Consider the following 15,252-nt stretch of genomic DNA (forward strand, 5'->3'; position numbering starts at 1 on the left):
ACTACTCTCTACTACTCACTCTCTACTACTCTCTCTACTACTCACTCTTTACTACTCACTACTACTCTCTACTACTCACTCTCTACTTCTCACTCTCTACTACTGTCTACTACTCACTCTCTACTACTCTCTCTCTACTAGTCTCTACTACTCACTCTACTACTCACTCTCTACTACTCACTACTATTCTCTCTGCTACTCATTCTCTACTACTCTCTACTACTCACTCTCTACTACTCACTCTCTACTACTCACTCTTTACTACTCTCTACTACTCACTTTCTACTGCTCTCTACTACTCACTCTACTACTTACTCTCTACTACTGTCTACTACTCACTCTCTACTACTCACTCTCTACTACTCTCTACTACTCACTCTACTATTCACTCTACTACTCTCTACTACTCACTCTCTGCTACTCTCTCTACTGCTCTCTACTACTCTCTACTACTCACTCTCTACTCTCTATTACTCACTCTCTACTCTCTACCTCTCTCTTCTTCTCTCTCTACTAATCTCTACCTCTCTACCGCTACCTCTCTACCTCTCTACCTCTACACCTCTACCTCTCTACCTCTCTCTACACGCACACATATACACATATATGCATATATATATATGCATATGCATTTATATATGTATGTATGTGTATGTATAAAAAAAACAACAAAACATTTTTTTTTTAAACAGCTACTTTTAAAACTGTCATTCTTTTTCCCCATGGTACGCTCCCCGGTACGCTTACCGGTGCGCGTACCGGTGCGCGTACCGGGCGCTCACCCCGCGAAAATCAAAAAATTTTTTTATTTTTTTTTTGCTCCGCGGGGCCCTTTTATGGCCCCCACATCAAACCTAGGGGGTCAAGGGGGGTCTACTCTGCCCCCTTATGGTCATTTCCCTCTTTGTTTTGGCCACCTCTCGTGTCTCGATCCTACCGAGACACAAGATGGCGGCCGCTCCGGACTGTTTAGAATGTTTACAGACATCCCAGAGCCAATCAGCTTTCTGCGCGCAAGTCGCGGTAAGCGCCCGGTGCGCGTACCGGTGCGCGTACCGGAGCGCGGCTTTAGATATATATATTTTTTTGACCCTTAATTACTCAAAATCCACTGGAGCACATATCTTGAGACATAGCAAAGGCACATCGGGCTACCAGTCCCTACAATTTTGCCAAGTTTGGTGGAAATCCATTCAGCCGTTCGGGCTAAAAGTGAAATCGACCGCCCTATGGAAATTAACATGGGGAAAACGCGTTTTGGGACCCCCCTTTTATCTCGGCCCCCGCTTGACGAATCCCCCCCAAACTTTCAGGGAAGGACCGGAACGCCGCGAGGCCATTTTGTGGAAATTTTCAGGCAGATTCGTCAACCGGCGCCAAAGTTATTCCAAATAGAATTTTCAGATTTAACATTGAAAAAAATCCTAACTATAACTACCTACTGGCGACCGCCAGTAGGTAATATATATATATATATATATATATATATACTAATGTTTTCATGCACCACCACAACAAGATTTCCCATTGCATATTGTAGCCGAAGCTTAGACCACCACATGGGTGTCAGTGGAGGACATGGTATCATCTAAGTATGGGCGATTGCCTAAACATTTCAGACTCCAGCTATTCGGCTAACACTGGAACAAACCTTCTGGCATGCAATGAATCCTTGGAGGCGAAGCCCTATCATGCCGCCCAACTCAACTGAGTGCTCAAAAGACATGTATGAGAGGCAATCCCCTGACCAAACTGAGGATGAAACCAGGAGTCAGTTTTTTCAGAGCCCTCGCATTGGTTAAGCACCTAAACAGTGCACTACTCAAAAACACATCAGAAGCAAAGAAGGAAAGAGGGTGCAGTCTGGTTTACAAACTGAATTATTTACATAACAAGAAGGTAATAAAATACGTTGTCTAAACCGCATAATGGAATCATGCTTAAGATATAACTTCAAGAAGGATCTACCGTGTATGATCAGAATCTCCAGCACGCAATAGTACTGCAATAGTGGCGAACATCTGCAGTAGATGTTCGACTATACTTCTTTTTGGTCTACCACAGAACTAGAGTAATGTAGTAAGAGCATATTTGAACAGATTTACCATGAACGGTTTTCAAATATATGCAGACAAATGTTTACATTATTACTACCGGTTATTCTCAAACTATTTCTCCAAAAGGCTAGATCTAGAAGTGTTTCCCCATGGAAACGTTATTGCCGCCTAATGGCATTCCCTCCTGGTTTTGTACTATAAATTATTGCCTGAGAGAAGCAGAGATGAGCTACATTACTTCCGAGCACACAAAACTAGAGGGGGCAGATGTAGGAGAACCCTTTAAATTAGGGGTGCCAGTGGCCAGAGGGGCCCAACTGCTTGGCCGGCTGTCTTGGCCCAGCCAAACAGCCATGTGCACTTTGCATGTTCCCACCAGGCTGTAATACACAGCCTGGTGAGGAACATGCAAAGGCCTCCAGTCCCCAGAACCACAGCGCTCTGACCAATCATAACGTTGCATGGCAGCTTCGTGATTGGCTATGGGGGGCCTGGCTGCTTTCTGGTTTGGATGTCGCCTAGAAGAGAAGCAGCAAGGCGGTGGCCTTTTTGAAGGTAAGGTAAGTTTTTTAAATATATATTCCATCCCACCCTCACCCCACCACCTCGTTACCTGTCATCCGCCACTGGTTTTCCCCAGGCTGGTTTATCTACTACATCTCCAGCAGTATTCAGAACAAGCCCATTAGTGCCTTATATTTAGTCATAAGCACTTTGATAATTAGCATAATTTTCTACAGACATACCTTGCCTCCATAACTGCGGCACCGTAGAGTTCATTGAAGGGGGAGAACTGGTACACCTGTCTTGCTGTCACTTCAGTGATAAGAGGACCAGAGTCAGTGTGCTTCATCTCATACGTGTATGTGGTAGCTCCTCTTAAATTCTTAAAATTCTAAATTCACAAAACACATAAACTGTAAGATGTGAAGATGCACATACATGAGCTTTCCAGAAAAGCTCCTAGACACCCCTTACCTTTTTCAAAGAAGGATGAATCTCCACATAGGCCATGCCAAGGTTCTGCACTACTTTGTCCTGGCAGTTGTTTAGATCAGTGGATTTCACAATAATAAGTTGACCTGACCTCTTGTCATTGTGAATCACATACCTTGTATGACAGACTCCAGAGATCCCCTCCTATGGGAATGAATAAACACTGTAAGCATATGAACTTTACATGAGTGCAAATGGATTACATGGAAAACACAATACATCCTTTACAAGTCTAGCAGTCTGGGCTGATTCACCAACCTCTTGCAAGTCATAGACAATTTGCTTGTTCTTGATGGTGACCTGCAGCAGGTTCACAATTCCTCTGTAAATGTTCAGAATCGTTTCAGAAACATCATTTGGGGCATAAATGGCTCCAACTTGTCCATGGTTGTATTCAAACTTCACAGGTCTGCTGAGTTGAGTAGCAAGATCCTGGGTCAGCTTTGAGGAGCGGGTGAATGGATCCTTGGGCCAGATGCCATTGTACTCTTTGATTTCTGGAGATATTATCTAAGAGCAAAGTATTATTTACAAATGTTTAGCCTATATATGATTGAATGTTTATTAAGTATAACATAAATAGAATTTCAGATTAAATTAATGATAATTCACATATGCTTATGTAAGTATAGGCACCTGTATAATTTTTCAGATGTTATCACTCATCAGATTAAATGCCTCCCCTTAAGGTGGAGCCCTCTCCCTTAAAAAGTTCAAATTTAAAATGCATTTTCTGTATTCTATATAATTGAGGCATATACGTGAGTAATGGCTTTGATTATGTTATACATCCCAGCCTCCAAATACAGTTTAATCAAAAATGCTTCTTATTATCCCCAACCAATGATGTTGTTTTTAATGTTGACCTACAAAAATATTGAAGCCAGTTTATAGAGAACCACTATATCTTCATACTATATATAGATTTACAAGGGTTACATGTTAAATACTGCTGAAAAACAGTCAATTTATTTTTCAAATGGGTGATACTTTACATCTCCTTGTGTTTCACGTTGGAGTATTGATTTATATGGCTGCATGCGGGTAGTACATTCTCTATGTTTACAAATGTTTAATTTAAATGAAGCACCCATATGGCGTAAATCAGAATGAAAAAGGCAGTTGCAACTGCCAAACGCGTCTCTGATGTGTCCTCATGCCTGGGGAGATCTGATTAATTGAATAGGCTATTTTTCTTCCATGACTTAGAGTGCCGTTCTCTTTTTCTCATAAATGAACAGAGGGATATATTTTGATACTGTAGTGCCAGCGGTGGCACTAAGCACTGTGCACCACCAGCGGTTTGGAGGCACACCAGCATCACCACAATCTTTCTTAAATATATTACCTACTGGCGGTCGCCAGTAGGTAGTTATAGTTAGGATTGTTTTCTATAGGAAATCCCCAACATTCTATTGGGAATAACTTTGGCGCCGGTTGAGGAATCTGCCTGTAATTTTCCTTAAATTCGCCTCGCTGCACTCCGCTCCTTCCCTGAAAGTTTGGGGGGGATTCGTCAAGAGGGGGCCGAGATAAAAGGAGGGTCCCAAATCGTGTTTTCCCCATGTTAATTTCCATAGGGCAGTTGGACTCACTTTTAGCCCGAACGGCTGAATGGATTTCCACAAAACTTGGCAAAATTGTAGGGACTGGTAGCCCGATGTGCCTTTGCTATGTCTCAAGATATGTGCTCCAGTGGAGTTTGAGTAATTTAGGTTCAAAAAAATATATATATCTGGGCGGAGCCTAACCACACATCTGATCTGATTGGCTGTCAGCACTTCATCCAAGAAGTGTTGGCAGCCATCTTGGGACCAATATACATGATAGCACCTCATTAAAAAGCCTTGTAGTTAATGGAGGGTTTTAGGACATTAGTTACATTATAAATCATTTGTTTATGGTACCATACTCATTTCAGGAATTGTGGTGTGTTCTAAGGTGATTTTACCATGTGAAAAAGCCTTCTGCTGTGATATCATGAACCATGTTTGAAAGAAAACTAATTGTTGAATGGATCCTTGGGCCAGATGCCATTGTACTCTTTGATTTCGGGAGATATCATCTAAGAGCAAAGTAGTATTTACAAATGTTTAGCCTATATATGATTGAATGTTTATTAAGTTTAACATAAATAGAATTTCAGATTAAATTAATGATAATTCACATATGCTTATGTAAGTATAGGCACCTGTATAATTTTTCAGATGTTATCACTCATCAGATTAAATGCCTCCCTTTAAGGTGGAGCGCTCTCCCTTAAAAAGTTCAAATTCAAAATGCATTTTCTGTATTCTATATAATTGAGGCATATAAGTGAGTAATGGCTTTGATTATGTTATACATCCCAGCCTCCAAATACAGTTTAATCAAAAATGCTTCTTATTATCCCTAATCAATGATGTCGTTTTTAATGTTGACCTACAAAAATATTGAAGCCAGTTTATAGAGAACCACTATATCTTCATAGTATATATAGATTTACAAGGGTTACATGTTAAATACTGCTGAAAAATGGTCAATTTATTTTTCAAATGGGTGATACTTTACATCTCCTTGTGTTTCACGTTGGAGTATTGATTTATATGGCTGCATGCGGGTAGTACATTCTCTATGTTTACAAATGTTTAATTTAACCCCTTGGACGCTCATGACGAGCTCAGCTCGTCATGATGTACACCTCCATACACTCATGACGAGCTGAGCTCGTCATGAACAATGGGAATCCAGAAAAGTCAGCATCCAGGAGAATTAGCTGTAGCAGCGATGGTGTTAAATGAAGCACCCATATGGCGTAAATCAGAATGAAAAAGGCAGTTGCAACTGCCAAACGCGTCTCTGATGTGTCCTCATGCCTGGGGAGATCTGATTAATTGAATAGGCTATTTTTCTTCCATGACTTAGAGTGCCGTTCTCTTTTTCTCATAAATGAACAGAGGGATATATTTTGATATTGTAGTGCCAGCGGTGGCACTAAGCACTGTGCACCACCAGCGGTTTGGAAGCACACCAGCATCACCACAATCTTTCTTGAATATATTACCTACTGGCGGTCGCCAGTAGGTAGTTATAGTTAGGATTGTTTTCTATAGGAAATCCGCAACATTCTATTGGGAATAACTTTGGCGCCGGTTGAGGAATCGGCCTGTAATTTTCCTTAAATTTGCCTCGCTGCGCTCCGCTCCTTCCCTGACAGTTTGGGGGGGATTCGTCAAGCGGGGCCGAGATAAAAGGAGGGTCCCAAATCGTGTTTTCCCTCATGTTAATTTCCATAGGGCGGTTGGACTCACTTTTAGCCCGAAGGGCTGACTGGATTTCCACAAAACTTGGCAAAATTGTAGGGACTGGTAGCCCGATGTGCCTTTGCTATGTCTCAAGATATGTGCTCCAGTAGATTTTGAGTAATTTAGGTTCAAAAAAATATATATATCTGGGTGGAGCCTAACCATACATCTGATCTGATTGGCTGTCAGCACTTCATCCAAGAAGTGTTGGCAGCCATCTTGGGACCAATATACATGATAGCACCTCACTAAAAAAGCATGGCAGTTAATAGAGGGTTTTAGGACTTTAGTTACATTATACATCATTTGTTGATGGTACCACACTCATTTTAGGAATTGTGGTGTGTTCTAAGGTGATTTTACCATGTGAAAAAGCCTTCTGGTGTGATATCACGAATCATGTTTGAAAGAAAACTAATATCTCATGATTTTCCCACAGTGGTTTTGAAGGGGATCTATAAGCTAAACTGAAAGCATTTTTTCTGTAAATTCACATTATCTTTCTCAATCATGTGAGAATGAAGTCTAACATTCTCAGTAAAACATGTACATCCAAAAAGGACAGAGACCGTCAGTTGATTCCTTTGTTTTCTACTGCAGCCTCCTAGAGTGTTCTAAAGAACAACTAGAGCGCTAACAGTCCTACTTATTACAAAGGTATAGCACACCTGAAGCCATTGTGATGGGAATAAAGTGGTAACTCTTAAAACATTTAATTTAAAAAGGAACAAAATGAGGGGGTATATTATGCCATAGAAAGTATTATTAGTGCTGCAGAAAGAAAAATTAGGGCACATTTTGAGTGACTTCTCAAATCCTCTTCTATTTCATAAAAAAATTCTGACATGCAGTCTCCCAAGATGGCCACCAGAGACAAAAGAGCCCAAATGTAGCCCAAATATCACCCAGATGTAGCCCAAGTATAGCCCAATGACAGAATGTCCCAGAGTGTTCTAAAGAACAACTAGAGCGCTAACAGTCCTACTTATTACAAAGGTATGGCACACCTGAAGCCATCTTGATTGGAATAAAGTGGTAACTCTTAAAACATTTAATTTAAAAAGGAACAAAATGAGGGGGTATATTTTGCCATAGAAAGTATGATTAGTGCTGCAGAAATAAAAATTAGGGCACATTTTGAGTGACTTCTCAAATCCTCTTCAATTTCATTAAACAATTCTGATATACAGTCTCCCAAGATGGCCACCAGAGACAAAAGAGCCTAAATGTAGCCCAAATATCACCCAGATGTAGCCCAAGTATAGCCCAATGACAGAATGTCCCAGAGTGTTCTAAAGAACAACTAGAGTGCTAACAGTCTTACTTATGACAAAAGTATGGCACACCAGAAGCCATCTTGATTGGAATGAAGTGGTACGTCTGAAAACATTTAATTTAAAAAGGAACAAAATGAGGGGGTTCATTTTGCCATAGCAAGTATGATTAGTGCTTCAGCAAGAAAAATTTGGGATCATTTTGAGTGACTTCTCAAATCCTCTTCTATTTCATTAAAAAAAGTCTCACATGTAGACTGAAACATGCACTTTGAATACCAGCAGCAGACTTCCCTGGTGAGCAGTAGCTTTACTACAGTGATCTAATGAGCAACTAGAGTGCTAACATTCAGAATTTATGGCAAATGTGTGACACATCTGAATGCCTTCTTGATGGAACCAAAGAAAACAAGCATTGAAAATGCAATAGATCTCGCCCTCGTTTAAGTTAAAGCCATTCTGTTTGTAATGAGGTGGCTTTTTAGCTTTGCTTTTATTAGTGTTTTTTAAACTTTCATGTAAATAACATGCATCTGTATGCATATATGTATATGTATGCATGCATTTACATTTGTATTTATATAGATATACAGATTATATATGTTTATAAATGTATGTATATATATATATATATATATATATACATACACATACATATATATATAAATGCATATGCATATATATATGTGTATATGTATGCGTGTAGAGAGAGGTAGAGGTAGAGAGGTAGAGGTAGAGAGGTAGCGGTAGAGAGGTAGAGACTAGTAGAGAGAGAAGTAGAGCGAGGTAGAGAGGTAGAGAGTAGAGAGTGAGTAATAGAGAGTAGAGAGTGAGTAGTAGAGAGTAGTAGAGAGCAGTAGAGAGAGTAGCAGAGAATGAGTAGTAGAGAGTAGTAGAGTGAGTAGTAGAGAGTAGTAGATAGTGAGTAGTATAGAGTGAGTAGTAGAGAGTAGTAGAGAGTAAGTAGTAGAGTGAGTAGTAGAGAGCAGTAGAGTGAGTAGTAGAGAGTAGTAAAGAGTGAGTAGTAGAGAGTGAGTAGCAGTGAGAGAGAATAGTAGAGAGTAGTAGAGAGTGAGTAGTAGAGACTAGTAGAGAGAGAGTAGTAGAGAGTGAGTAGTAGAGAGTAGTAGAGAGTGAGTAGTAGAGTGAGTAGTAGAGAGTGAGTAGTAGAGAGAGTAGTAGAGAGTAGTAGAGAGTGAGAAGTAGAGAGAGAGTAGTAGAGAGTGAGTAGTAAAGAGTGAGTAGTAGAGAATGAGTAGTAGAGAGTGAGTAGTAGAGAGTAGTAGATAGTGAGTAGTAGGGAGTGAGTAGTAGAGAGAGAGTAGTAGAGAGTAGTAGAGTAGTAGAGAATGAGTAGTAGACAGTGAGTATTTGAGAGTAGTGGAGTAGGAGAGAGTAAGTAGTAGAGAGTAGTGGAGAATATTCCAAAGTTTGGCACAGCGCCACTTGCACAATAAGTCCAATCAAATCATATCACTTAGAGTCCTTATTGAAGCGCTGAATCTTGGTGTATATTAAAATGCTTTTATTTTTCTTAAGTTTATGTACCACAGCCAGCCGAAACGTTTCATTCTGTACAACAGAACTTCTTCAGGGCGTTCTTATTTCCTTCAAGTTATGTCGGTATCCTGTTGTCATATAACTAGATATTTCTTCCAAATGTTAGACGAGACGTAAGTACATTCTTATTCAAAGTGACTAGGTATCAATTTTACCCACACAATTCGGGCAGACTTGAGTAATTTATAGCATACTCAAAGTCAATCTTTCAAAAATTCCAAAGTATAGGACATGATAATCCAAATCCAAATGTTTCTCAAGAAAAGTCATTTTCAATCGTTCAGAATATCGGTGTTTGGGCAGATATGACCCAGGGACCCCCAGTATGCAAGGGGAATTAGTCCCCCCTCTGCAAACGCGCCAGTGGCCTGCGTTGCAGAGAGGTGTAAAAAGGGGCATAGCCTCATTACACCTCTGTGCAATGCAGCCCCCTGACGCATACTGGAGGTTCCAGGTGGGCTAGTTGGCCCCCAGGGACCCCTAGTATGCAAGGGCAATTAGTTCCCCCTCTTCAAACATGCACAGGAACTGCGTTGCAGAGAGGTGTAAAAAAGGGTGTGGCCTCATTACACCTCTCTGCAATGCAGCCCCCTGGCGCATGCTGGAGGCTCCTGGTGGGCTAGTTGGCCCCCAGGGACCCCCAGTATGCAAGGGGAAGTAGTTCCCCCTCTACAAACGCAGCAGCGGGCTGCGTTGCAGAGAGGGGTAACAAGGGGCATAGCCTCATTACACCTCTGCATTGCAGCCCCCTGGCGCATACTGGAGGTTCCAGGTGGGCTAGTTGGCCCCCAGGGGCCCCCAGTATGCAAGGGGAATTAGTTCCCCCCCGTTGCAGAGAGGTGTAAAAAGGGGCGTGGCTTCATTACACCTCTCTGCAATGCAGTCCCCTGGCGCATACTGGAGATTCCTGGTGGGCTTTCAGGTCTTATATAGTTAGGAATTAGCATTAAAAAAACTTTGAAATTCACTGAAAAAAACATAGGTTTCAGGCTTTATATAGTTAGGAATTAGCATTTAAAAAACCTATGAAATTCACTGAAAAAACCATAGGTTTCACACCAGTTATAGTTAGGAATTAGCATTTAAAAAACATATTAAATTCACTGAAAAAACCATAGGTTTGACACCAGTTATAGTTAGCTGGAAATTTTACTGACATAAAACCATTGAAATTCCCACGTTATAGTTAGTTGGACTCACTATAACTTGCGCGCCTGCAATGCACTGCTGATGACGTCACATATTACATCACTCATGACATGGTCAGTGACATCACTCATCATGACATCACTGATGACACCATCCTTGTGACAGAGTGACAGACCTCCTTTCAGTGTAATGTAACCCTTGAAACACATATTTAAAAATAGAAACTAAAATTTAAAAAAAAATAGAGATACCCATACCAGTTACAACAACCAATTCAGTAATACCATCATCTATATACACATCCACTCATTCACCAACAGTTCTATATAGTCACTCATACATATATTCACTCATCATATGTAGTGAAACACCTATACATCCTGTTACACACCGACAGTCATCCAAAAGTTACTCACACACATAATCACACATGCAAATAAACTATTGAACATCCGTTTATTTGCATATACAGCTATACACACACTACCACCTTACTTCTAAGGAAACTTACACATACTTACTCTCTTAAACAATCACTTATAGAAACACATACTTATTTAAACAAGAACTCTTTCAATCTCTGACTCTCACATATACTCACTTATATACATCAATACTCACATATACTAGATTAAAAAATATGTAGTTACTGATAAAGACACTAGTGAGACAGTCATTCACTCACTAACACACACATATAAACACTCATCCACCCATACAGTCCTGCACATATGCTGTCTTCAAAACACATACAAACAGTGAATCAGTCATTGATGCATCTATGTGCAAATTAACACCCCCACCAAACCATACAGACACTCATACTGATACTAAAAAAAACATTTAATAAACCATATACACACACTTGTAGCTACTCACCAAACCATGCAGCCACTTATACACAAAGTGAAACACTGATACAAACATTTAAATATTTAAACAATACTCGCTAATATATGTATTCACTAAGATACACTTAATAATCCAGTTAACCAATCATTTAAAAAAAACATCCATTAAGACACTTATTTAAACATTTATTCTTCCATCGACCTTTACATCTACATATATAAAACATATTTATTTTTCAGAAAGACACACATTCACTGGATGGTGTCATCAGTGATGTCATGAGTGATGTCACTGACCATGTCATGAGTGATGTAATATGTGACGTCATCAGCAGTGCATTGCAGGCGCGCAAGTTATAGTGAGTCCAACTAACTATAATGTGGGAATTTCAATGGTTTTATGTCAGTAAAATTTCCAGCTAACTATAACTGGTGTCAAACCTATGTTTTTTTCAGTGAATATATATATATATATATATATATATATATATATATATATATATATATATATATATATATATATATATATACCAAGGTGTATTGAAGACCGAATGGGTGTATAAGTCAGGATGCATGGTTAAGTAAGTGTGTGACTGACTGTATAAGTGAGTGATTAATTGTGTCTTACCTAATGCATGTGTTAGCGACTGGTACAGACATTCACACAGTTTAGGTTGTCAGATGGTGAGTAACTGGTTGCATGGTTTGGTTAGCAGCTAAATGAGAATCTATATGGGCTATTGATTCATTGAGTATCTGTATGGGTGCGTGAGTGTCTGTGTGGGTGGGGGGTGTGACTCTGTGCATTAATATGTGAGTGTATAATTCACTGCATATATGTGTTCAAGTCTGTATCTGTGAAGGGCTGTATGGCTGGTTGAGTGTGTGTATGGGTGTATTGGTGAGTGAATGGATGCCTCAGTGGTACATGTGTAAGTAACTGCATATGTGAAAGGCAGTATATGTGAGTGTTGGACTGTATAAATGACTATATGTGAGAGTGAGTGATTGTCAGAGTGCCTGTATGGATCAGTGTGTGCTTGTATTAGTTATGGTATTAGAGTGAAAGTATGTGTTAGTATATGTTTTAATAAGTGAGGTGGTATGTGTATAACTGTACAGGTGAGTAAATAAAAGTGTGATTCATTATTTCCATTACTGAGTAGGTGTGTGAATAACTCTATGAATGAGAGGTGGTGTCTGAGTGTCTGTATAGATATGTGACTGGATATGATAATGCTGTATTAATGGCTGATTGTATGTATGAACAACTGTATGGGTGAATGAATTCATGTGTGTGTAGACCTAGGAATCAGTCAGTGGATTTGTACTAACTGGTATTGGTGTGTTCATGGTTTCGAAAAATATAGTCTGTATTTTAGAGTGGGAGTATCAAGTGTTATATTAAGGTCTCATGAGGTGCATCAGATTGTCATGTGGATGATGTCATCAGTTATATCATCAGTGATGTCATTTGAGATGTCATCAGTGATGTCATCAGTGATGTCACTGACCATGTCATGAATGATGTAATATGTGATGTCATCAGCAGTGCATTGCGTGGGCGCGAGTTATAGTTAGCTCAACTAACTATAAAAGCGGAATTTCTATTGTTTTGTATGAGTGAAATGTCCAACTAACTATAACGTCCCTGAAACCTATGGTTTTTTTCAGTGAATTTCTAAGGTTTTTTAAATGCTAATTCCTAACTATAACGTCTGTAAAACCTATGTTTTTCTCAGTAAATTTCAAAGGTTTTTTAAATGCTAATTTCTAATTATAATGTTCATTAAACATTTATTTTTTTCTGTGTTTTTTAATTATCATCCCATTCTCAACCTGGTAAAAACTCCAAATCTTAACACTCTTCCATCGATACCTTCCACCAACAAAATCGCCACAAACGAGAGCCACAACTAACGTAAATTATATGCAAAGTAGACGTTCTTGTGCAAAACAAACACAAAAACACCACTTCCCCATATTTTAAACAACCAGCCAAATCTGCAAAGCGATCTAAACAGCAGACAATAAGCCGACTTACCAGAAACAAATTAACATCCACCTTTAACTGGAGGTAGACTATCTACTGCGTGAATTAGACCCAACTCACAGCCACGTCTAAAGACCTACATGTGATAAAGCTACTGATCATGCAGCTCCGACACCCAACAAGGCCACAACACCCAGCGCCACCACAATCAGAACCTCCCCACCCCGGACCATCGCCCGCTACTACCACTGAGGCAGCGCAAAACAGGACAACGGACCTTCTCAAAATACCATGGCTGCACAATAGCTGAATGTTGGGATATGGGGCAACCAACTATATATGAAGAAGGCAAGTCACCCATCAATATTAATGCACACAATGCCAAGTGTAACGCTGATGTGCTGCACAGACCTCACTATGCAAAGCACAAACCTCTCCATGTGGAGATATACTATTGATACTTGTAGTGTAGTGCACAATCAATGCAACCATGTTACCTCAGGCAGTGGGGAAGATCTCGGTCATATAGCTGTGTTGTCCCCCCTGGAAGCGGAAGCGGAGTGGGCTGATCCAAAGTACGTGAATAAATAGCCCAGGCCCTGGTTCACTTCTGGTAAGACCAACAAGTCTGCCAGAGCACTGACCCTCACCCTGGCATGTGGCTGCCGCCATGACTGCGGGCCTCCTCCACACAAGCCTCCTGAGAACCCAGTGCCACAGCACCGCAGACTTATGTCTGTACCGACTACTGCCTTTGATCTACACAGCGGACAGCAGGGTTCACAACTTGAATTCAGCCTTGATTTATTAATTGCACAGAGAACTGTACTCTAAATCCTTGGATTTTGTCAAGAAGAAGTGACAAAAAGCATTCCTCGATGTCTACGCTAACTACTGCCTTCCATCTACACTGCAGACAGCAGGGCCCACAATTCAGATGCACTGGCGATTGAAGATGGCCCAGTCCATTTCGCAAGACACGTTGCTACCAGTGCGGCCCGCCGGGACCACGCATCATCGCAGGATGCACACACGCTCTGTGCTTCAGGTGCTACTAACTCACTGCACCATAAGTCATCTTCACGTGGCCTTATCGAGGCAAGACATTGCTCCCAGTGCAGCCCGCCGAGACCACGTATCATCGCAGGGTGCGCACACACTGAGTGCTTTAGGTGCCACTAACTGTGCAGCTCAACTCAACACCACGTGGCTGTGCGCCCATCCTGACCACTGCCTGCACCCTACACTGGGGTTACACGATTCATAATTCAAGATTAGTAGCAACGCAAATTGTGTAAGAGACTATAATGGGTTAATAAGACCAAATGCTCCGAATCTCTGCAGTTCAGGTCAACGTCACATGCCTGTGGACCTTTTCTGACCAATGCCTCAGGCCTGCACTGTGGAAGACCGGCAACACGTTTTGCCAACTAACCCTGTTAGCTGATCCTACATGTGTAACTGGTTCCTGAGTCCTGAATGGCAGCAACCTCAACTTCGTGGCAGCGACCACAGCACCGGACTCCCTTCAATCAGTGAAGGATAGTTGCGTATGGAAGGGCAGTGACATGTGGTGCCACTGAACCTGTACTAAGCAGGCCGGTGGGGCCACCAACTTATGCACATGGCTATGGGCCCTTGCTCACCACTACCTCTGACCTACACTGTGAAAGACAGTTGACATATGGTACCACTAACCGTCTTCAGCATAAGCCGATCCCACATGTGTAACTGTGTCCTGAGTCCTGAATAGCAGTGACCCCCAACTCCGTGAGACAATTACAGCAGCAGACTCCATTCAATCAGTGAGGCATATTGCCATATGGAAGGCTGGTAACACGTGCTGCCACTAACTCTGTTCAACACTAGCCAATCCCACATATGTAACTGTGTCTTGAGTCCTAAATGGCAGTGACCCCAAGTCCGTGGCAGTGACCACAGCACCAGACTCCCTTCGATCAGCGAGGCATATTTTGACATGCAAGGCTGGTGAAACGTTGTCCCACTAACCCTCTTTAACACAAGCTGATCCCACATGTGTACCTGTCTCTTGAGTCCTGAATCGCACTGACCCCAAGACTGTGGCAG

At 41.1% G+C, this 15,252-nt stretch overlaps 1 protein-coding gene across 2 annotated transcripts in view; it reads right to left on the bottom strand.

Moving 5' to 3' along the window:
• Positions 1-15,252, bottom strand: part of LOC147747532 (vitellogenin-A2-like) — a 527,187-nt gene that overhangs the window by 455,889 nt on the left and 56,046 nt on the right. For both annotated transcript variants that reach the window (XM_086954020.1, XM_086954019.1), the window contains 3 exons: positions 3,312-3,563; positions 3,036-3,197; positions 2,804-2,952 (listed from right to left, as the gene is read on the bottom strand). In XM_086954020.1, the coding sequence (XP_086810146.1) occupies positions 2,804-2,952; positions 3,036-3,197; positions 3,312-3,563 (563 nt within the window). The remainder of the gene's footprint in view (positions 1-2,803; positions 2,953-3,035; positions 3,198-3,311; positions 3,564-15,252) is intronic.

The sequence above is a fragment of the Lissotriton vulgaris genome, chromosome 1_1 (genome assembly GCF_964263255.1).
Source record: "Lissotriton vulgaris chromosome 1_1, aLisVul1.2, whole genome shotgun sequence".
In the NCBI taxonomy this organism is placed as follows: Eukaryota; Metazoa; Chordata; class Amphibia; order Caudata; family Salamandridae; genus Lissotriton; species Lissotriton vulgaris.